Source organism: Lonchura striata, chromosome 3, assembly GCF_050655825.1.
Source record: "Lonchura striata isolate lonStrDom1 chromosome 3, ASM5065582v1, whole genome shotgun sequence".
Taxonomy (NCBI): domain Eukaryota; kingdom Metazoa; phylum Chordata; class Aves; order Passeriformes; family Estrildidae; genus Lonchura; species Lonchura striata.
Window position 1 is genome coordinate 60,705,611 of NC_140705.1, and position 23,616 is coordinate 60,729,226.

At 38.8% G+C, this 23,616-nt stretch overlaps 3 protein-coding genes across 7 annotated transcripts in view; 2 read left to right on the top strand and 1 right to left on the bottom strand.

Annotated features, from left to right (window-relative positions):
- The window catches only part of TMEM181 (transmembrane protein 181), a 41,294-nt gene extending 35,884 nt beyond the window's left edge, over window positions 1-5,410 (top strand). For both annotated transcript variants that reach the window (XM_021540428.3, XM_077782152.2), the window contains exons 16-17: window positions 658-724; window positions 1,626-5,410. In XM_021540428.3, the coding sequence (XP_021396103.1) occupies window positions 658-724; window positions 1,626-1,704 (146 nt within the window). In that variant the 3' untranslated portion in view covers window positions 1,705-5,410. The remainder of the gene's footprint in view (window positions 1-657; window positions 725-1,625) is intronic.
- Window positions 5,411-7,375: 1,965 nt separating this feature from the next.
- DYNLT1 (dynein light chain Tctex-type 1) lies at window positions 7,376-12,283 on the bottom strand. Its single transcript, XM_021540429.4, has 5 exons — window positions 12,195-12,283; window positions 9,637-9,678; window positions 8,359-8,482; window positions 8,065-8,142; window positions 7,376-7,771 (listed from the first exon to the last, which is right to left on the bottom strand). The coding sequence occupies exons 1-5, from the start codon at window positions 12,219-12,221 to the stop codon at window positions 7,701-7,703; spliced, it is 342 nt and encodes a 113-aa protein (XP_021396104.1). The 5' UTR covers window positions 12,222-12,283; the 3' UTR covers window positions 7,376-7,700.
- A 121-nt stretch (window positions 12,284-12,404) lies between these two features.
- SYTL3 (synaptotagmin like 3) overlaps window positions 12,405-23,616 on the top strand; it is a 35,541-nt gene continuing 24,329 nt past the window's right edge. The window contains exons 1-3 of one of the 4 annotated variants that reach the window (XM_085575282.1): window positions 12,405-14,220; window positions 18,138-18,658; window positions 19,970-20,185. In XM_085575282.1, the coding sequence (XP_085431408.1) occupies window positions 18,549-18,658; window positions 19,970-20,185 (326 nt within the window). In that variant the 5' untranslated portion in view covers window positions 12,405-14,220; window positions 18,138-18,548. Of the gene's footprint in view, window positions 14,221-14,265; window positions 14,379-14,527; window positions 14,971-14,993; window positions 18,040-18,137; window positions 18,659-19,969; window positions 20,186-23,616 lie in introns of those variants that run through there. The other 3 variants (XM_085575283.1, XM_085575280.1, XM_085575281.1) reach the window with 3 other exon arrangements.

A 23,616-nucleotide genomic window follows, 5' to 3' on the forward strand; every position in this document is an offset into this window, starting at 1 on the left:
CAACAGAAGGTAAAATGCTCCCAGAAAAAAGTTGCTATGGCAAATTGGCAGATTGAATTTTACTTGCATATAACTACGAACTGGCAGCTAAGCAGCACAGATTCTGCAAGAAAATAAGCCCTTAAAACAAGCTAGAGGGAATTGTTATAAATATCAATTGGAAAGTATGTGTTTCTTTTCATCTCACCATAAAGGTACAAGTCCTTCCTTCATCTCTTTCAATAATAGAGAATAACTGGATAATCACTGACTTGCAGTCAAGGGACTCCAACTTTGGTCTACTATATTTTTAGCTTAGAAATAATCAAGAAGTCTGTGCTTTTTAAATACATATGAAATTTTTATTAAGAATAATCAATTTATGTGCAGGTTGAAATACGACATGGGAAATTGCACAGGGGAGGAAATGAACTTAGACAACAGAGAATATTTACCTAAAAATAAGATAATTAATGTTGTCTCCTTAACTCTTAAGAACATTATAATTATGTGGCTGAAGGGTAGTGAATTTAAAGGAGAGAATTCCTGTTTGGATATAGTTTTGTTGAACTGTGGTTGTGACTGCCTTGGAAGTTGTTGTGTCTGTTGCTACCGTGTTGTAGCAGTACAGTCACATTTATTTAGCACACTAAATTAACTCTTATTTGTGTTTTCCAGAATCACAGTTGAAAGACAATCCTGCTTTTTCTATGCTGAATGATTCAGATGACGATGTGATTTATGGGTAAGAAAGATTGAAAAATACCTATGGAGAGTTACTTCTGGTGTGTTATTTTTGTAATGTTCTTTTACATGTTAATTAAGTGAAGGGTTTGTTAGTGAAAGTTTTCTGCCTAAATAATCAAAGTTTAGCCTTTTCTGAAACAGAAATACAATGAGAGTGCATTTTTTTTCTTTTTTTTGGTTTCTAAAAGGGAATGCCATGGCACTGATACAAATAGGTAAGAAAGTATTATGATGTTGGTAGCACATGGAGTGAAGCTGTGGAGTAAGAGCTGTGAAGGGAAAGGGCTTCTTTTTAAACTGGAAGGACTGAAGGAGTCAGATGGATTAGCAAAGAGTCAGCTCATATGTAAATGCTTCAGGGAAGGAGAGTGGTGCTTTTTAAGTCTCCAGCACTTACTGAACGAATAATAATCAAGTTGAGCAAAACTTCCTTGACTTGGATGATTTTATGTGATATGAGCATTACAGTAGCACTTGAGACCCATCCCAATCAGGTGTCTCTGTGCGGGACACTGAAATACACCCGTGATGTTTTCACCTCTTACCAATGATGCTGAAGTGGCTGGAACAATGAGGATGGGACCAACATTGCAGTAACCTGAACAAGTTCATGCTGGGATAGCTTGCCTTTGGTTAGTTAGATGAGCAGTGGTAGTGCCAGCTTGCTTCTTGCAAACCCATGTGAAAAATGGCTTTCACTGGAATAACTTTTATTATGCATCATCCTCTGGAGAAAAATCATGTGTTGTTGATAGCTCCCACAAGGAAGAGAAACAGATATCAGCTTCTTACCCAAGTAACAGTTTGATGCCTCAATGTAGTTTAGAACTTTGCTCTTTATTTTCAACTTCCTATCTGAACACCGTGTTCAGAAGTTACAACACATGTCTGTTTCACAGGAGTGACTATGAAGAGATGCCTCTTCAGAATGGCCAAGCTATTAGAGCAAAGTATAAAGAAGAGTCAGACAGTGATTGATTGACTGGTTTCAGTGCAGACAGACTTGTGCATCTGGAGTTCAGCAAGTTCTGAAGTTTTCCTAGATGGACAACTTCTTTGGTTCCTACAGTCTGCTGTCATCTGAACACCAGCTCCCAGGAAGGACATCCTGCTTCTGTTTCTGTTTACAAGGATAAAACTCAGAAAACAAATGATGGAAGTGGTTGTAGTGAAAACTGAAGAAACCAAAATTTTTACATGTCTTATAAAATGCCTAATAACTGGATGTCAGTGGACTAAAATCTTTGTCTATTTCAGTTTAAAATACTCACAGATTGTGTACTGAGTTTCAAATTGCTTCCTTGCTGCTCAGTTTTAGTTTTTTCCTTTTTTTTTTTTCTTTAGGATGAGGTATAGCATACTGCCATTTATCTGTTGCATTTTACATTAGCTGTTTTGTATACTGTCCACAGTGGTATGAAGTGCCTCATTTCCCTTTGAATTTTCTACCTTAGCCTTTTAAGCTGGAGGCAGACAATGAAGTGTTTTGGTTTTCGTTTGGTTTTTTGTTGTTTGTTTTGTTTTTTTTTAATCGGTGAAAGAAGACACAAGCTTTCTATTCTTCCTTCAAATAAGTGATACAGACTTCAGGCCATTTAAAAAATACATTTCAGTAAATTTACTGGATTCATAAATGCAAGACATGGTCAAATAGGCAAGTTTTAATGAGCCAGAATAATCTCAGTGGTGCAAAATTATTTGTATAATATGTGTTTCATGACATGCTTTACTGCCACAGCAGAAGTGTCTTTGTTGGTTTTTTTAAACAGCCCTTTTAAATGGAAATGTTTCAACAACAAATCTCAGAAGGAAGCCAGTACTGGCTTTTTATTGGCCTTGTATGCTGAAGGAGATTGTTACTTGCAGAGAATAAAGTATGAAAGTTTTCTAAGGAATTACAGTTTCAAATTTCCAAACATTTCATTTTTAGAGGTTTTTTTCACTGCATCAGTTTTCCCTTAAGTTGTATTAATGCATAGTTACTCTACATGCTAGGAACAGTTGTGGTTGCTCATGTATTGAACATGCCTGAGTCAGCTTGTGAGAATGTTCTGTGTACAGTTCAGCTTCTTTGTCATATCAGTCACCATCTGTATGATGGGAACTCTTACTAGCACATTTTGTGGTTATCTGTATTCCAGTCTGTGCTGGAACAAAGTTTTATGGGAATTAAGTATTCCTTGTACGATGCTGCTGTTTCTCTAGAAGTTGATTTTCTCCTACACCATTGTTAGGTTCTTTATTTAAGATGTTGGTGTGTAACTACTTTTGTTTTCAGATACTTGACCTTTCCAAAAGTATCTCCTTTTTTCATGTACTTATAAGAGAGATTTACTCTTGTAAAATTTCTCTGCCCTGCTGCTTTAGAAGATTCCCAAAAGCACAGTTAATCTACTACGATATGGTGCTGGGTTGCAGCCAGGAATTGTGCTCATCATTGAAGTAGTTTAAGCAGAATAGTGCAATGAAGTCCTGCTAGACTTGCTGAATCATAGTGGGGAAAAAGGAGATTTGTTGTGCTGTAATGCAACAACGTCTCTAGACTGTGCCCATTGCAATGCCCTGCTGGTGGATGTTCAAAATCACAAAGTGGAGGCTGCACAAGGCAGCAGCTCACTCAGAGAGGACCAAAGGAACTGATTTGTGTGATTGTGCCCCTGCTGTTATGGAATAGTTCAGATTAAATCAGTGCTCTGCTAAAGATGTGTCGTGAGACATTGTGTGTGAGAGAGAGAGAAAGGGAAAATGTTCTAAAATTATGTAGCGCTGTGAAATTTTTTGGGGACTATCTGAAATTAAAAGCTTTTTGTGCCAGGGATCATTTCATTGTTAGAAGCCAAAGCACTGTTGTATGGCTAAAGCAAGGAAATTGCTGGGGAGGAAAAGTAGGTTTTTCCCTTTAACTTCTTAATCGGTATTACTTTAGAAGAACATATAAGAAAACACTAAAGAAATAATTCAAGTTAGTGGTAGTTTTCTTTTCAGAAAACTAGTAAAATGTACCTTCATCAGCACTTCTTTTTAGACTATTTTGAAAGGGTATGGGAGATTCTCTGTATCCTGAAATTGTCAAGTCCATTCTCATTTTTACTATTTCTGAGATAACTCTCCCCATTTGAACGTGCAGAATCAGACTTGGCAACCAATCTGACATTGTTTACATAAGCCAAATACTTTCAAGTTCCATTGGAGTAACAGTGGGAACAGCAAATAGGTTTTCAAAAACTGATATTTACACAATTCTTACATACTCAAATATTTTTCCTATGATATTGTTTAATTCTCTCCTAAATTGTTATAAAAGGTAAAATTTGACCATTGTGCAAAGTACATCAATATTTCTTATCACAGTCTGAACTGGTTGTTACAGTTAACTCTCAAATAGTGTCTTGGGATTTCATTAACTAAAAAACACATTTTTAATCTAATTTGGAGATTATTTTTTCTAAGCTGTTTTCAACCCATTTCTCTTGCTGGTTTGTTTGAGTAAACTTCACTACATCACTACATTCAAAGTGGAAATAGAAAAGCTAAGAATGGGGAATGTGTACTTTAAAGTATCTCACTATGAACATAGTGAGAAAATAATTTCTGTGGTTATTTTTAGAGATTATATTTAAGCATATATTTTGCATGTTTGCCATGCAAAATAGCATATACAGTAAGATGGCAAAAGCAATGAAGCAGATGAGGAACTAGTTTTGCTAGCAAGACTCCTCTTATTTCCATGATTGGAGAGCAGAGACAGTATTTGAAGAATATTCCAATGTGGGCTGTAAACAGTTTGGGAGTAGGTGGCATAAGTTAATCTCTGAGTAAAGTATTGAAATCTAAGGGTCAAACAGAAGAAATCTTTTTAAGAAGCTAGCCTGGCTTTCCTTTTATTACTGCTAAAGTAATTATTTCCATAACCAGTGCAACTGTACAAAACAAGTAATGTACACAGGAAGGCCCCACAGCACACAGTGATCCTGGCTCTAGAGCAAACATCCATCAATGCGAGACTTCCACGTACACGGTGATTGCAAGGGACTTCTAAGAAATCAATAATTGAGTGCAAGCCAGTCATAGCAACTACTTTCTGTAGCATTTGGTTTACAAATACAGTTGGTGTAGAAATTGGTGGAAACTTTCCTGGGACTGGCAAAGAGGCAGCTTAACACCAGTGAGAAACAGCTTGTGCACTGGATCTGTGGTACCAATACTGGGGAGAAAGTTCCATCTAGGACTTAGATCTGTAGTCTTTCTCTGAGCCAAATGACAACATTTCATCCATAGTCACCTAATTCCCCCAACCATTTCCTTTTGCTTATGCCAGTAATAACTTTTGCATTACTGTAAAACTATTTTTAGGAGTTTGTAAATATGTAAAATGAAAATATGGAAAAATTGTGTACCAAAATGGTATAAAAATGTGTAAGATAAATGCAAATGCTCTGTTTAATGAGAAGCTGTAATTAAATGCTGCTTTGAGAAAGTGTGCATGAGGACATGTTAAATATTCTGTGTATCTATAAGTTGTGCTAATAATAGCAAATTATCTGTTTATGTTGTAAAACTTCATGCTAATGTGAAATATGAAGGAAATCTGAGTATTTTACTTTGAGGAAGTTTCTTGGAAGACTTTATGTGCAAAATCATTGTTAAATATGTTCATAATAAAGTTTTATATATTTATATTGTATCCTAGGTTTGTTTTCCTTCTACTGAATTTTAGTTTCCTTCTCATAAACTATTTTCATGACTTACATATATTTGCAGTTTGCATGCATTTTTAATGCGTATTTAAGCTTGGTTAATTGCATAAGGATGGGTTCCAAGAAGCTGTGTCATTGCAGATGCTTTGTGTTATTGCGGGGGGGTATTACCTTGTCCAGACTTAAGGGGGAAGGATAGGTTGCTAAGTTTTTAAAATATTCCAGCCAGGTTACGTAAGGGACCTGGCATTTTCAAATGGCTTCACGGTGTGACTTTGCAAAGTCTGCTATGGCCATGCCGGCAGTGACAATTCTCCTGGTGAATATTAATGCCAGTAATAAAAAACAGGTTTAAAGATAGTGAAGGTGCTGATGTCATTCATCAGCTTCTTGCAACTCTTATCTTCTAAAAGTCTGCTCATAGCTGGTAGACTGCAGAAGTGATCAGCACACCACTTGCTAATTGGGGTGATGCCATTTCTTATATCAACTCGAGAGGAGACCAAAATCTTCCTGTGCTGAATAAAATGGCCACAAACTTTCCTGCACAAATGGATATGGAGCTTACTCGTGGCTGTAGTATCAGATAGGGTGGTGCTCTATTAGCAGCAGCAGTTAATCCTGGAGCCATTTTCTTAGGTTTTAGTTAACACAGATCAGACTCATCTGTGGCAGGGACAGTAAATGGCTTCCCTCTTCCTCCTCCTCCTCCTCTTCTGCATACTGGTGCTGCCGTGCCCCCCTTCTGTAGCTGTAATTGTATGAAGAGCCATGGCAATAAGCAAGAGATAGCAGAGACTGACTGTATAATTACCTTGAATGCTCCATCCATAGTTTGGTTTTATTTTTTTTAAGGCCAGTTAATTACCTAGAGCCAGGACTCTGACAGCTCATCACCCAAATGCTTTACTTTGGCTGGAAAAAATGCTTAAAACTAAGGTGTTTGAAGGTAATGAAAACTTAAAATTATCAATTATTGTAGAACACCTAAACAGTAATTGCTATGCAATTTTAAAGAAAAGCACTGTTTGAATCATGGGAGTGGGAAACCCAACACCTAAAAATCCACAGCCTCTAAACCCTGTTCTGTAGCCCTAGAACTTACACTGTAAGTACCGATTATTGCGCACATTTAAAACCACCTATACAACTGTATCTACCTTTCTGTAGCACAGCTCTGGTTTTAATGCAACAGGGGTTTCTCCGCCCATGCAGCCTTTACACCGACAAGCATCTCAAAACATTTGTTGGGTTTTTTTTGCAGCTCAGCATATGCACGAACCCACAAACACCAAAAGACCAAGGGATTTGCTATTATTAACATGAACAAAGGACAAGGAATGTCTGAATGGCTTGACCAAAGAAGCAAATATTGACTCAAAGTGCACAAAACTGTTTCTTTTAAGTGTAAATAAATAGTTCAGTAGGTAACTACACTGCCAGCATCATTCTGGCATGATGGAAAGGAGAAAAAGTATCTAAGCATCCAGATGATAAAACTTCCTTAGCAACTCAAGAGAGCAAAGATTCATTCTTTTCATGTCAAGTTTCTCTCTAACCCTTATGACTGTTTTGGACATGTTACTCAATCTGATTTAAATATTTTCTTCTTACAGGTGTTGTATCATTTCTGACTGAAGACTGAACCCATACTAAAGCTCTCTTAACAGAATGTGAAAAATTTCTTACCTTTGTTCAGTGAAGGTAGATATTGTTCCATTCTCTAAATACCATACAAAAAGATAAACAGTTCCCAAAAATGCAGCCAAGTTACTTTTTGATAAATATAATCTAGTTTTCTTGCAACTTTGTAGTGACTTTGGCAAAATTATGTAAATGCTTTACATTGTGGTGTGTACCTCAACTATCTTGAAGATAATTGAAAAAATTATTGAAAAACTTTTCCCCCCAGTAATGAAAGATTTTAAGATTAAATGAATCACACCAATGGCTATGAATTTCAATAATTTAATGCTAACGAAAAGTACGAAGTGTGAAAGTCAGTGTCTCATTTACAGTGGTCTAAGAAAAGAAATCTATAGAAAGTGTTTACACTGCAGCAGATTTCAGTATTAGCACCTTGAAGAGAAGTCTTTAAGTGATAAAAAAGTATAGAAAATACTGGTATGGTACTAGGTACAAACATAGAACAGGTAACAGCATGTTTTCAAATATCTACCTTTGAAGAAAAGTTACTAAAAAATGCATTAAAAACAAGTTGTTCAGGTATTCACAGTTTGAGTGGAGATGGAATAGAAAAGAGAACGAACAAGGCAATTATAATGCAAGTCCAAAGGCACTGACAATACAGTACATGGTCTTATTCTCCCATCTCACAGTGCAGGTTCCTGCAAATACAAAAATAAGGGTATCAGAAATAGAAGGAAGTTAAAGAGATTACATGCATGCCCCATATGCATTTTTATACGTTTCCTTTAAGAATCTTCGAAATGAAGCTTTCACAACAGCCAAGCATTTAATATACAGCCCAGTTAGCATCACAGCCAAATGGAAAAAATACCTAACAGTATTCTATTACTCCAAAATTACAAACTTGGGAAGAGGGAAAAATATGCTGCCTACTCTTAAAGAGACTGGCATTAAGCTGCTAGTTGGAAAATCCAAGAGTTGTTTTTCTTACCATCACTGGAATTGTCCCAGAAGCAAGAGCTTGCTGTATGTAGCCCAGCACCATTCTTTTGCATAATCACACAGGTCACTGTTATTCAGTAGAGAAGCTCTGATTAATTTCTCAGTAACATTAATTAGCATTTAGCTTCATTTTTGCTCAGCTTAGCACACACATACACAAGCAAACATGCATGCTTGTGAGCAGTTTCCAGACAAGGCTCTTCCTAATATCTTCCCCCATCCCCTGCCTACTGGTGCACCTGACTGTCCCAGCTTTTAGAGAAAAAACAAAAGCTGAACTCACCGATGTACTTGAAGGGCTTCCCCAGCTTTGTGAGCTGGCTCAGGGTTTGTTCCACCACGCTTGTTGTCCACTGGTTCACTTTGCTGTGCTGGTAGGCATTGCCACCGATAGCACCCTCTATGGCCTGCAGGGGACAAACGGGTCAAGGAGCTGCACTGCTGTCAACTGCAAGGCACCCATTAACCCCTTCCAACATGGACCCCATAACCACAGAAAAATCCTAAATACTGCTGGTCCACACTTGCTGTTGGAAGTGTTTTCAATTATTAAAAACATGCAGGTCAGAGTCCAAGCCAGGCATAGGAAAAATCATCAAAGATCCCATGCTCTATTCATTTTGTGATATTTAAGATTATTTGTAAAGTCCTACATTCATAGTTATGAAAAGGGCACTGCATTTAAACAGTCCTGAAGAGAATTTAGAAAGGCACAGTACAATAGCTCATTCACTCATATTTTTCTATGGAAATAAATTCCAGTTTTTTGAGCAGAATAATTTTTGGGAGACAAACCCCTGGACTAAAACAGAAGACCCATGTAGTTGCTAGTTACTAACAGAGCATAAGCCTCCAGCCAAATAATCAGTTTTACTTATGAGGATAGTTTCCCTTTAAGATATAAATAAAAGTACATTAAACCTACATGTTTTTCATTGGCACATTTTTCATCATAGAAATTATTTTAAAAATAACCACAAAATTTAATTCAGAAGAGACAGGACCATGTATTAAAGCAGTATATGCAACTTACAGAGTTATACAGTTATTTTGCAACGACAAAAAGACTGCACTAGTCTACAAGAGGAATTCCAAATCCTGCTAGAAATTTTCCAGCCCAAAAATTCATGTTTCTTTGCAACAAGAATAGTTCAATCATTGCAAACAAACAAGAATTCACCTAGGAGTAAAGCATCTCAAAAGAACACAGTAACATGCATATGCAGACAGTCTACAAAAAACTCCTATATTTTACTAAAACACAAAATCTATTTCTATGGTGTTTAACACAAAACATCCCCTACAAATTGTAATAGGGATGCGCTGCAACAAGAGCGGAGTGTATGAAATTACTTGGATTTTCAATATATATCACAGCTAAAGCTTGGTATCATTTCTGCTAAAGTCCATACACTGGTTTAACCAAGTTACCTGTACTTTGACAGCAACCTGCCTAGAAATCTATTACATATCAGTTACCACATTTTACTGAATGCCTTTTAGTACACAGCATTCAACATATGAAATTTCCACACCAACAAAATGAAAATGTTTACATTACCTCTTTAATGATGCTGCTGACTTCATCAACAAGAAAGGAAGCCTACAAAAGAAATAGAAGAATTTTAAATAATGAGTGGACACATTCTTCTGTTTATAATATTCAAGCTCTATTAATAACATGCACCAGAAATTTAATTTATGCTTGTCAGATTTCTGGCAAGTCAAAAGATACCAAGTCTGCCTTTATTTGCATATATATGTACTCTAGCTCCTTCAGCCCAGTCAAGTTAACCTTCTTAGAAAAGTAATGAAAAGTAAGAGATGAACTAGTATTGGCTGGCCTTTTGAGTCAAGAAAGCTTTCAGATTTTAACTTGGAAGCATTTTAAATTAACATGTATGGCCCTTGTGTACACATATATTCCCCTTTCCCAACAAGCACTAGTGTCTGTACATCACAGCGGGCTCACGGAGATAACCTCAGCTGGCAGTTAAATGGAACCCACACCTCCAGGGCACCAATGTGGACAAAATATCAGTGCAGAGCTGAAGGAAGAACTGCCTTGACAGTCTCAGCCTAGGATAAGAAAGTTGCCCCTTGGAAACCAAAGGGGAAATGTAGCTCACTGGACATTCAGTCTCCAGGGAGCAGAAGTTAAGCACGCGGAATCAGACAGTGAAGGCCCCAACATTTTACTGATCTTAAAATTACCACCCATTTACATGTATGGTTAATAGTCTATGTTTCATTCCCTCTGCTCCTGCTGCCTCCCATGTCAGGGGGTTAGAAAAAGCTGTCCCCTCTGCTGGGGCAGCCACTTACAGGGCCAGGGAGCACTGACAGGGGACTCACGCCCCACCCTGTCACCGCTGGTGTCTCGCAGCCTCACCTCACAAACCAGGACAGAAGAGGGGCACATAAAGGCAAACTGATTGAGTAAGAATGTCAATATGAACCTAACCAGGTGTCAACTGTTGACTGGATTTTCACTGGGAGGTCAGTCAGCTTCTCCAGCTGATAGAAATAAACAACAGTGTAATTCAGGTGTGCAGGCAGGATGCAGTTACACCAGTCTAGCCAGCTTCAATGACATGTGATATTCAGAAAAATGAGAGTTGATCATTCTCCATGACAGAAGAAACAGCACATCCTGGGAAACAAGCTGGGCAGTTCCTTTTCTGTACCGATCTAGAGGTACAATTCAACATTTTTAAAAGCTTTTATGTGTTGTGGCAAATTGCTTGTTATTTTCATCTTCTTGACTTGCATTTAATTTTAACAAGCCTCATTTATTTTCATAGTACTGCATTTTACAGGTGCTTGCATTTTAAGCTGCAGCGGTGTATTTAACCAAGTAAGAGCTACAATTATCAAAAACCACTCTCTCCCACAAAGCCTAAGAATATGGCACACATGCTATGCAGGCAGACATAAAGACTGCTGTCAAGCAAGATGCTAAACCACATACAGTTTTCTTCTTCACAAAATCTGCTCAGAAATGCCTGAGTGAGTACAAACATGGTTCACACCAACGTAAAATTATTTAAATACAGCCCAAGTTCTCAAAGGTATTTTGAAAGCTAATTTGTACTGAAACAAGAGAGATTTGAGAATTCACTTCTAGGGCTGATGTTACTTTTCAACCTTCTTCCTTTCTTGTAATGACAAAAATGAACATAAATTTCTGATATCCAAATTTGGGATATATGTGCTACAACTGAACTATGAAATAACACAACACTACCCGTTTCATCATTATATCATCTTTTAATAAGGTGACATAAGAACTTTTTTTGGATTAAAAAATAAAGGAGGAAAAAATCGGTTACATTCCCTCTCGGCACAAAGCAAGCATCCAACGTTTCCAACACCTTGTTTAAAAGGGGCAACACATACAAACTGCAGAGCAGCACTATACCCTTCAGTAATTCTAAAAACGTTTTTGAAAACAGCTGTAAGAATTATGTTCAAGCATGTTAATTATATACTTAAAAGAACTCCAAACAGTCTGTGACTGTAACACAGGCCAGGCCTTCCATGACGACGAGGCTTTTAGAAGGGGAACAAGCCTGACACACCTTCGCCCCTCTCGCTGCTTCGCTATTGTGTCACACCGCGGATGTTCAAGTGTCACAGCTCAGTGACACCGTCCCTCTGCAAAAGCAGCACTGCGTTTGCGGGGGAACAACAGGGGGTCATTTGGCACGATGATAAACTGAGACCCTTGATTTATCCCACTCCGTGAACGGGGCGTGACGCCCCATCCGTGCGCCTGTAACACGCAGACGAGAGGCTTGCACTCCTTTCCGCACAGAAACAGCTTGCTCGGGTTTTGCCCGGCCACACTCCCACCCAGCAGGGGCTGGAGCCACAGCCGAGGAGCCCAGTGAACACCCGGACAAGGGGCCGGCTCCCGGGGCGGCAGAACAAAGGCTGGCCCGTGTGCCGCCGGTGCCTGGGACACGCGGCTCCGCCCTGGGGGAAGCGACAGGGATGGCGGCGGGGGACGCCGAGGGGTGGGACCCGGGGCGGACGTACACCGCCTGAGACCCTCCACTGGCTCTGAAAGGAGACGCCAGGCGGGAAGCTGTGCTCCGCCTGTCCTCATCCCGTTACCTCCTCTCCCGTCTGGAACTCTTCCATCCTCCCGGCGCAGCCCCTCACGCCGCCACCGGCACCGGCACCGCCCCCGCACCGCCCGCACTGCGCCTGCGCGCCCGCGCCGCCCGCACTGCGCCTGCGCGCCCGCGCCGCCCGCACTGCGCCTGCGCGCCCGCGCCGCCGCGGCTGGGCCCGGCCAGCGGCCTCCAAGATGGCGCCGTTGCCACAGTGACGGCGGCCGGCAGCCGGGCGGGAGATGGCGCTCGGCTGGGCCGTGCTGTTCTTGTCACACGTCCCGGAGCCCGTGGCTAAGAGAGGCTGGGGGCCGCTTGCCACGGCTGTGCTTTCCGTACCTACAGCTTGGCATTCGTGTTCAGCCATCCAAGAGGTCCTTCCCTGGGAGGTCCTCCCCTGCTCCCCAAGGAGGGAAGGAGGATCTGCTTCTTGTTTCTGTGAACAGCTTGAAAAGAAGGCCTAGGTCACAAACTGGGGAAAATTTAAAAGTAGAAAAGCTCCGCCTGTCTTTTCCGTATATTTCTCCCCTACCCAGCCGGAGGGGAGTGGCAGGGCAGCTTTGGTGAGCATCTGACATCCAGACAGGGTCAGCCCACCACAGAAGAATATCTGAATTCTTAGAGTCCTAAGCAGATGGCATGATTTTTAGCAGACATAGCAAGAACCAGGAGAATGAAATTAAAGGTCACCCTTGTCACAGTTCCTGCATGTTGTGTGTGTGCAGTGTTTGCAGGTGTCTAAATCACTGATGCTACCAGCCCTGAGAGATGCTCCAGGCAGTAGCAGATGCTGTTCAGGCTCGGAGGGGCCTGGATGAGTTGCAGAAAGCATCTGGATGGAGGAAGAAATAACTTACTGGGGACAAGTGCAAAGGGCCATGTGGAAGCAGGAATAACCAGCCCCACAAGTGCAGGACCAGCTCACTCAGTAGCTGTTCCATAGACACGTGGAGTAGGGAGGTGTTTAGGTACAATTTATCTCAATTTCTCATATGGTGCCGTTAAGAAAAAAAAAAAAAAAAAAAAAAGAAAAATATTTGAAAAGGACATAGAGCCTGGAAGCAGTATTCCTATTGCCCTCCACAGTAAGACTGTGCAAAGAATGTTGTATCCAGTTTTGGGCATTGTATTTCAAGAAGGTTGAGGGAGTTACAGCTCTGGGGCCTGAGCGTGCTGACTGAACAGTTTTGATCCTGTCTCCAGCCCTGTGTCAGGCTCTGCCTCCTGTTTTTCCTGAAAAAGGAGACCCTGACCAGCCACCTCACTTTGGAGCTCTGTGGGCACCCTGCGGGCAGCACCAGCTCCGCTCGCTTTGGAGGGATACAATGGGACTGTGGCTGGGTGCCAAGCACATCCTCAGCTCCATTCCAAGTCTTGTGCTTGCTGCTTCCAAAAAACAGAGACAAAAAGGTCAGGACTATGGTAAGAGTGAACAAGTGGTGCTTGTTTGAGCAAAAGCATAAACAGCTGTATATTTGGTTATATTCTTGGCATGTATAAAATACAGTAGTTTCCCACATCCAGGGATGAGAGGGAAAAATACAATGAGGTAAATATGTGGCAATTAAGGCTTTTTTTAAATATTAGGGGGAAACTGGTAGTAGGGCTAATGTTCTGCAACCTGGATTTGGGGTACAATTAATCTGTCACTGGGTAGTTAGAAGCCTCAGGTTACTTTTGGCATCCCATTCAGTTAAAGTTTTGCCTAAAATTAAGACCCAGATTATCCAAACATGGTGCATACATGCATAGCTCTATGCCCCACTAACAGCTGCTTTGTCTTCCATGATGTTAAACTTGACATACACAGGTGGAAATGTTTGAACCTATTTAGCTTGATGAGGTTATAAAAATGCAGTTTTTTTAGAAGGGGAACAACATGCACTTTGCCATGTGAGTAGAATTGCTGTGCTTTGTTTCATTTTGACTAGAAATCACGAATCTTAAAACACCTGAAACAGTTAAGAAGGGCTTCTGTGTTATATGCACAGTTTGGTAGAGCCAGGAACAAGAAACGAGCTTGAGCTGTAAGAATAACCTCTTCTTTTCTCCAGACTTAGAAATAATTAGGATGTAATTTTGAACTTCATTACCCACGCTTAATTCTGTGGTAGATTTAAGATGTCCAATCTGAATAATGTTTTAACTTTCAATTGTTACCTGAGATCAGGTTTCCAGTAATAAGGTAAAATAACTTTCTTCTTCTTGCAGATGCATAAAAACTGAATTCTCTTGAATTTTTATCTAGGCTAATTGCTTTATTTATAGATCTAATAGAAAACTGTTTTGTTTTCAGTAAAGAGCTGTATATTATACAAACCAAGCTTTCTGTGCAAGTCCTGGAGATATTGAGGTTAGAAGTATTTTCACATTTAGGGTGTTAGAAAAAGAAATATAACTCAAAGCCACTTCTCTTCCTGTGTGTGGCTTGAACACTGAGCATGTTTTGGTGTATCAGTCAGCTCTTGTAGTCTCTTGTGCTGAGTCTCCTTTTAATGTTAGAAAAACAAATATCTTTGCTTGTTGCTGCTAACAAAACCAGAGACCTGGCAAAAGTTCAAGTAACACTTGAGCTCTTTGTTGAGCGCATTTGCTTTCAGCTGTTTTGGGGTGCTCCTCTGAACATCCATCAGCGGTATCAGTGCCCAGAGGAAGGAAAGGGGGTGGAGAACAGCCCCCAGATTTCTTTAAGGAGAGATAATTAAATAGTAAGACTGCTTCTCATCTTTTATAAGTAGTTTACTTCCTGATGTCTCTCTTTGATGGCTCCTGAAGAGGTAAGGACATAATTTTACTCTATTCTGTATGACATAGCACAGGAGGATGCATTTTTATTTACTGTCAGGGTTTTTTTCAAATTGGAAAAGGTTTAATGGAAAAACCATACCTGCAACTTAATTGTTTGGGTTAGGTTTAGTTACTTGGTTTTATTTTTACTCTGAATTTTGGGGTGGATGTTATTAATATCACAGACTGAATTTGGTAAATCATTATCAAAGAACTTAATAATTTTCATATGCACGTGTAGGGATGTGAGAGCTAAACTGTTGCAGCCAGGTAGTACAAAATAACATTTGTACTTTTCATAACTAAGAATGAATTTATATGATTGGTCTCAGCAGAATAGAAAACAGCCACAAATTGCAGTAGCTTTTGAGACTGGTTCTACTCTGAACTTTCTTAATCTGTTCCTTGCTACTGAGGTGTCATAGCCATCTTCTGGGTTAATGGATAAAGTAATCCAATTACCCCAAGTAAATGAAAACTGACTTTAGAAGATCTGTTAATTAATAATTATTTAATTGACATTGGTTCGCTGATGCGTAAGGATCTGAAAGGAGATCAATAATACATTACTTGTAAAATTGCTTTGAGGAAAAGCTTGCTAAGCCAGTAATTTTTTAAGTTTAAAAGTTTAGAAAAGAAGCTGTTTTTGCAAACTTAATCTAGTGTAAGGTAGGCTTTTTGCTTGATCTTCAGTAACAGAACTGAGTACTATTTTATCCTGATAGAAAAAAAAGCATGTTTTTTTGAGGTTGTACTCTGCATGCTTGAATCTCCCTCCTAAGGTGTATCCACATTTGACATCCCTTCTCCCTTACAATAGCTTTGGGATTTCTTATGATACTTTCAAGAAGTTACTGATCCATCTGCAAGCTGCCTGACCCTGCATTAGTTTAAATACAAAATGCAATAATAAATAATGATAAATATATAACTTAAATGCTTGAACAGAATATTTTTATGAACATTGTGCTGAAAAGGAAGAAGCGTTGTGATATTTACTGAAGAGATTGCTGCTACTTTTGGTTTAATGTAGAAGATGCTCAGCTTTGAGGTTAGCTGACTGTGTAAAAGCTATCTAGCTGGGTTCAATGGGAGAACATGAAAGAAGGGCATCTCTGAAGTTTTGAGGTTTTCTTCTTGTCGAACAGGGTCATTGCTGAAAACACTTCTTCATTACTGCCAAAAATCTACTCTAGCGCAGACAGCTTTGGTGTAAGAGAAAAGTTCTTATTTCACAATGGTAGAGAAATTTTCAGTCCAATTTGAACACCTCTGTGAAATAAATTCAAGTTGGTTGTGGGGCCAAGGATTATCTCTCATTTTGAGGGTTGTAATATTCTAATACTTTATTTATTCTTAAAGCTACTTCATTATTCAGCTAGATTTTTAAAAAATAATTTGAAGGAGACATCAGCAACTCTTCCTGTACTTGCTTAACTGCATGTGTTGCTCTTTGTAATTGTTTTACTGTGGCACGTTCTTAATACCTCTATAAGACATTCATGTATTTTCTATAAGATTACCAGAGCAGAGTTTTATAGAATCCATGTAGTATTGACTGTCATGCACTTGTTAGCTTTTACTGATGCTTCAGTGGGATTTTCTGATGGTGTTCTAGATACGCCCAAAATCTTAGGAGTTTATGCAAATGTGGCTTGCCCTCTAATAGATGTTTTGGTGTCCTTTGTAGGGCAGAGACACCAGAGTTTGTACTCACTCCTCTTTAGATTATCTTGACTTAAATGGAGTTGATGGTTTTAAACTTGCTCATCAATCCCAGGAGGTATTTATAAGTTAAAAGATGAAGTGAAGGATGCAGGGGCCTTTGAAAATGACATCTATTGTGTAAAAAAAAATTGCTCAGGCTTTTTATGTTTCAAATGAGTAATTTCCTGTGAAATTGCAGTTGGTAAGGAAATAAAACATGATTATGCCTATCTCTGTCTCTTTTGTTTCCACAGGAAACCACTCTTTTTTTTTTTCTTGAACTCAAGCTTCTGTGAAATTTTGGTGTCTGTTGAAGGGTTTAATGAAAAAATACATAGACAAATGGAATGCAACCTGTTTATGTATAAATGTATTATCACCCTCTGCTTTTTCTGGTGGACAATCAAGTAACTTAACTGCATGTAAAGTAATTCCCTGCACTGACAAAAATGCATTGTCACTATATATCTGAAGTTTTTGTGGGTTCTTTTGGTGGTTTAGCTGTTTGTTTTAAGGTTAAAACTTAGCATTTGCAAATAATGATCCATCAATGCAGATGGTTGGTCAGATTCTCAGCTGAGGTCCATCAGTGAAACATCAGTAACTGCTTTGGGAAAGCTTTTCCCTTCTGTCCCAGTGGCTACACCTGCCTAGAGCCTGACCATGTGTATCTACTTCAGATTAAGTCTGAAACACTTAAACCAGTTTTCATATACACACCTTTAATATTGGTGTACCATAAGTGGAATTGTCTTACATTTCTAGTAATATGCACTAAAGGTTAGACAGTAATATCAAAAATTAATGTGGGGTGTAAACTGGTTTAGGTTGAATAATTATCTTCTTTCTTGACTTTACTGCAAAGTATGTTAAAATTACTTTATATTTTAGTGGGGTTTTGCAAAGGTGAAGGTCACAGAATATATCCAAACTACAGCTGTGATTCTGTTTCAACATTATACTTGCATATATTTGTACTTTATCAGTTTGGGACCAAAATCATTAGTTCACTGAGCTGGAAATAGTATATATCTTAACTTTTTTGTGTCTCTGTGTATTAGCAAAGAGAATAGCATTATTTGGTATCAAATTGTTTATCTAGACTTAACAGACACAGGTAACTGATGGAAGTGACTTAGAGGTCTTTTCTTTTTTCCTTTTTGTCTCAAGCAGTATGAGAGTCATGGGACCTGTAAGCCTGTATTCAAAACTGACTTAAGCTTTATTTTATTGGTTGTTCTATGTTGACTGTACAAAAAATGTGCCTGAGTGCTACAAGACAATATGGTGAGCCTCTCTGAAGAATAGGACTGTCTTAAAACCTCTCCTGTGTCTGAATTACTGCATGAAAGGTTTGAGTATAATAAAATGTGTCCTTCACATTATTTGAAATGTCATGAAGAGATGAGAAGAGATAATGTTTGGTGGTTTGTTTTTTTTTTTCCCTTAGGCTCAGAAATCTCAAATCCACAAGACTAAATAAAGAAACCTGAACAATTTCTGCCATTCCTTTACACCATCTCATTGTCCCTCCATTTGGTGCCAGTTCAAGCCATATCCGGAAGCTCTCATCTCTTTTGGAACTGTTTTCAGTGGAAAAAAGAAAAGGAAGTTAAAGGGCATATGAAAAGTCAAGACTGCTGTGACTTGGATAACTGTTCATACTCTTTGGTAGCAGAGACACTTAAATGGTGATCTGTGCAAAGACAGACAGTTATTTTTCTTTTCAAGGGTATGACACAGTGAAACTCGTCAAGTAAGAGCACAGGCATTTGGGAAACACCCAGACATTGCTCTGGATGTAGTGGAAGCCATAGAACAGGAGTCTACAAAACAAGTGAAATAGTGAAATTTGGCAAAAATGGCCTGTGAATTTAATCTGAACTTCCTTAAGGAATTGGAACGAGAGGCTGTTCTGGAAGTCCTATACCGTGACCAGATGGTGAGAAAAACGGAGGAGGAAAGAATAAGGTATTGCTGTTCACCTGTTCATGTTTTCTGTTGTGTTGTGTTTTGTTTTTTTAGCTTCCTTCTGAATTACTCTTCTTCCACTTCGTTGTCCTAAATGTACTCCACTTGTAACTTCTTGTTAGCTAATACCTTTGTATTCTCTGGGAAATCTAAGATTATCCAGAACCTTTTGTTTTTGCCATTCTATTGACTCTACACTAAAGATCAGCAAATCCTGTTCACTGAATAATGTACTTGTTGAAATTTACTTCCAGTTTTCCTAGAAAGTTCAGTTGCTGGCTGCATTTTTTCTGTGAAGGCTTAATGGCATTCTCATCATGTTCCTGTGCATGCGTATGTATGCGTAAGATGGAACATGTTCAGATCTTTGGCTGGCTTGTTTATCTTACATTGTGCCAAGACTGGAGTGAAGAATCATTGGATACCTGCTCATTATGCTAAATCCATCAGTATTCCTCCTCACATACAACAGGCAGCAAGTGCACCACTCTGCCTTGTAGGTTGTTACTTGTGTCAATAGGTGTCATTGCTTAGGAAAGGATTTTATTTACTAATTTCACACTCTGTCAGTATCTCAGCTGTTGTGGATAAAGGATAATTTTCCAGCAATTTATTTGCTTTATGTCTTGGTTAGGACCAGGATTTCCCAGTACCTTGTATCTTGCTTTGGGATATTACATCCCTCTGTAAAACTAGGTATTGGTGTGGGCGAGACATAAATTTTTAGTCCCTTAAATGTGGAAATTTAAACTTGGTTTACAATGTTAAAACCATATTAGTTATGTGAAGGGCTATATAGAAACCTGAATTGGTTAGAAAATTCCTTTCAACTGCTGATGATATTACTATCAATTAAAAACATGATGCATTTGTTATGGTTATTTTTCGCATTATCAGATAGTGCATTTGTTATGATTTTTTTTTTACTCAATAGAATATTTAATTCTTGGATAAATATGATTTTTAAGAAAAGTCAAATGGAAGGGAGCACCATTTTGTCTCAATTTTTGTAGGTGAATGCATAATCACTTGCATACAATGATTTCTGTATGGAAAATGGGCCTGAAATAAACAATACCCCATTTATACTAAACTGTTTCTCTGTTAGCATGCTCAGTTTTGGTCACGCACACAGTCACACTGCAGAAATGCTGTGTGTGCACCTTTTCAACAGTGCTCAACAGAGGTCACACTGGAGGGCATATCTCCCACTAGAAATGGTTTGCATAGCCAGGGTATTATTAACTTGTGCTTTGCAAGAGGATTTTGTCCTCTGTAATTTTTTATTTCCCTTTTCACCTGTGGAATTAGAAAAATGAAACTGCAGCTGCAGCAACTTCGGTGGAAGGGGGCAAAAAATGCACGGTGTGAGTACCAGGAGAGATCTTGTGCTCGCTGTCAGAAGTCGCTGGGGCTGCTGGTGAACAGAGGCGCCGTGTGCAATGGATGCAGTCATCGGGTGTGCTCGGAATGCCGTGTCTGCCTGAACCCCTGCCTTTGGAAATGCACCATTTGTTATGCTCATGGGTAAGGAATTTTGCCTTGGTGTAAAGCCACTGGTGTCATGACAATGTTGGCTGAGGTCCTGGTAGTGATGGAATGGATGGAAATTTCATGTTATTATTCACATAGCTGATATTTCCCTTCCTGTGTTCAGCAAAATGGATCCTCAGGACCGGCCAGAGGTACTGTGAGTATGACAAAGATGATCATAGCAAAGCACAGGAACAGTTGTGGGTTTCTGAGCCATAGAGAGAGCTCCTGAGTAGGGATTCAGTATTGAACCAGTGCATCCTCACAACCTGCTGAAGGTGCTGTCCTTTGGTGTAGTATAGCAAATTTCTTGACAATTTCCTCATCATTATTATCTGCCTCTTACCACTGGAGTGGGAAATCTGATTGACAAATAATTTGAAGTCATGCTTTATAAAATTTTAAAGGGCAAAGCCAATCAATAACATTACTAGGATTTGTTGAAGTATGGTCAGGCATACAAATTTTTTTACTTTGAATTGATTTTGATTTTTTTTCTTTTACTACGTCATATATTGATTCCTGCATCCTGAAATAGAAAAATTTCTTTTACTGTACTGGTACATTTTTTTAATATCACAATATTACTTCATAGTCCATTCAATTCATTGCAATCTTTCTAAGCAAAATGGTTTAGATATATTTCCTCATTAGATAAAAAATAATATGTAGGTGAAGAATGATAGTTTGGAAAATTATTCAGAAGCTCTGCCGGATGATAAATATCCCTGTAGAAATGATGAGGATTTGGATGAAAATTTACGCCAACACAAGATGAATCCACCACTCCTTCTGCAGGTGCCAAAAGGAGATTAAAACAGAGGGAAATATAAGGCAAAGTATTGGTCTCAAGTCAAAAAAATTTGTACTAGTTTTGGAAGAGAGTTGTAAACTATTGCTAACAAGATATTATCTGAATCTTCAGTTTATTTAGCAACTAATATGCAAAATAGCTAGTTCAACTATATACTTAATACAAAATAGTTACTAGATTTTCATGTGTTTTGGTATGTTTTGCTATGTTTCAAACTATATGCACTAAACTGAAAATTAAAAAGTTAACTTTCCATATCCTTGTCTAGATAACTCTCCCCACTTCCTCTTGTTTTAAATTAGTTTCCAGTTATTTGGTGGCCACTGTGGAAATCCCCTGTAGAGAGTTCTTGTTTGTTAAGCTGCTTTGTGTAGTGCTGCATACCCTTAATTTTTTAATTATCTTTTCCAGGTATTTAATGGTAAAACCAAGAAAATGTTATTTAGATTAATTAAAAAACCTTTTTACTTTTCCTTCAGGAAATTACCTTTTTTTTTTTTTTTTATCTTGCTAATACAGATGGATATGCCAGCTGGCATTGAATTTCTCCTTATAGTGAAGAGAGAGTAAATTTGGTCTTTAGTCATGATGTAAAATCAATTAAATTCACTCAGACTTCTTCCATTGCCTTTAGTGAACTTTACATCAAAGCTTCAAATCTCAAGAAGGGGTAGGGAGTGCAGCAATGTGGTAAATGGTACTCAGCCCCTTTTGTTTTTCCTGGTAAGGGGAAAGTAGGATGGCTAAGAAAGGTACGAGCTGATTTCCAAGTCCCACGTAACTGTAACTTTGGATCTTGTTTATCACTAGAGTAATTTTTCCTGACCCAAACAGCAGCAGTAGCACTATGGAGGTTCTCCCCTAGACAATGGGGTCATGTTTGTAAGGAATGTGCTTCAACACCTCAGTGAAAGAGCATGCAGGGTAGGCAAATTTTGTATTTCTTACAAAATAAGAAATTTTGAAAACCTTGTGAACTGAAAAAGTTTGTATCTTTCACCTGGAAGAGACATCTTTTATGTGAATGGAGCTGGTATAGCATGTTGGGTCTTTTTTAAAGGAATCCTATATTCTAGGAGTCTAGAAAGATGTTTGTTTTGGAGGAATTTGGTTTATTTTACCTGACAAAAGGTCTTTATTAGCATTGTTTTCATACTTTTGGTCATATCTTAACTCAATACACTCTTTATCAAAAAAAAAAAAAGAAAAATATATTTTCAGCTCTATTTTCATTCTCTGTGTGATCGAATTATCTTAGAATAGTTTGGGTTGGAAAGAACTTTAAAGTTCATCTAGGTTCCACCCACCCTGCCACGAGCAGGGCACTTTTCACTAGACCAGTTTGCTCAGAGTCCCATCCAGCCTGCCTTGAACACCTCCAAGGAAGGCATATACAGAACTTCTGTGAGTAGATTCAATTATCACATGGATCTGTGCAGAACTGGAGATTAAACTCTGGAACCAGGGGGTGGTGGGAATAGTATAAAGAGAGGCCTGGCATTGAATGAAAATCAAGGCACTACCAATGCAAAGCCATTGAAGACAGAGATTTCAGACATTTATTAGTTAATAGATCTCGATCCAAAATGTGTACGTATCCTGTCTCAATTACTTAAACCTAATTTTCAGACTCGTCTGTGCTTAGTTATACCCAAGAATCTGTGCTTAGGTATGAAAATAAATGGTACAGTCTACATGGGTGCTGGGTTTTTTTAATAGTCTGCATTGCTACTTATGGAGATATCATTCAAATGCCTAAAAGGCTTTAAGATCAAGTGACAGAACCAAAAGCATCCTACCTATAGTTTGTTTTGACACAGAATAAGGTGAGGTGTGAAATGGCAGACCCAGTGGTTCTGTTGCTTTGCCCATTTAGGGGTATCACTTTGGCTCTTGTATTTAGAGATCTTGCATTCTTTAGAAGCTAAGCCCTACATGAATTTACTGTTTACATGCTGTTGCCAGTGTCAAGCATTTTTGGCAGAGGGAGTGGTAGTAGATTAATTTTGTAAGAGGAAAATCAACAACTGGGTAGAGAAAAAGTTTAGTAGTGCCTGTATTGAGGAAATTTTTCCAGTGAGACTTCATCTCATAGTAAGCATCACAAAATTGACAAGGGAGATATTATATATGACCTAAAAATTAGTAAGACATTTAGATGAGAATTTGGAACCTGAAGGATACAGAGAATCCTAGCCTCAATAATTTTTTTTGTCTCTTTAATAATGGGTGAGTTTAAATTGCAGGCTTCAGGAAGAGTAAGATTAGCTGAAAATCTGATCATGACAGAGCTATTTAATCTGATATAATCTTGTACTTGCTAATCATTACTTTTCTGTTCCTGTGGTCCTGGTGCCTTTGTAAGACATCAGTGTAACTAATGGTAGTTTCCAGAAAATGGAGAGGTGGGCCATGAAGCCCCTGTGCTGCCAGGGCTGTGGAGCTCAGTGCTTCCTGGTAGCCATCCCAAGTTCTGCTTGGAACCATGTCCTCTACCATGGACATTCCTCACTTCTCAGACAAGGCTGTAGCTGTAAGCAGGCAGCTCCCCACTCAGCATAAGTGCTGGGGCTGCTTTGCAAGTTGGTTGTGCAGACTGGAGTTTGCCCAG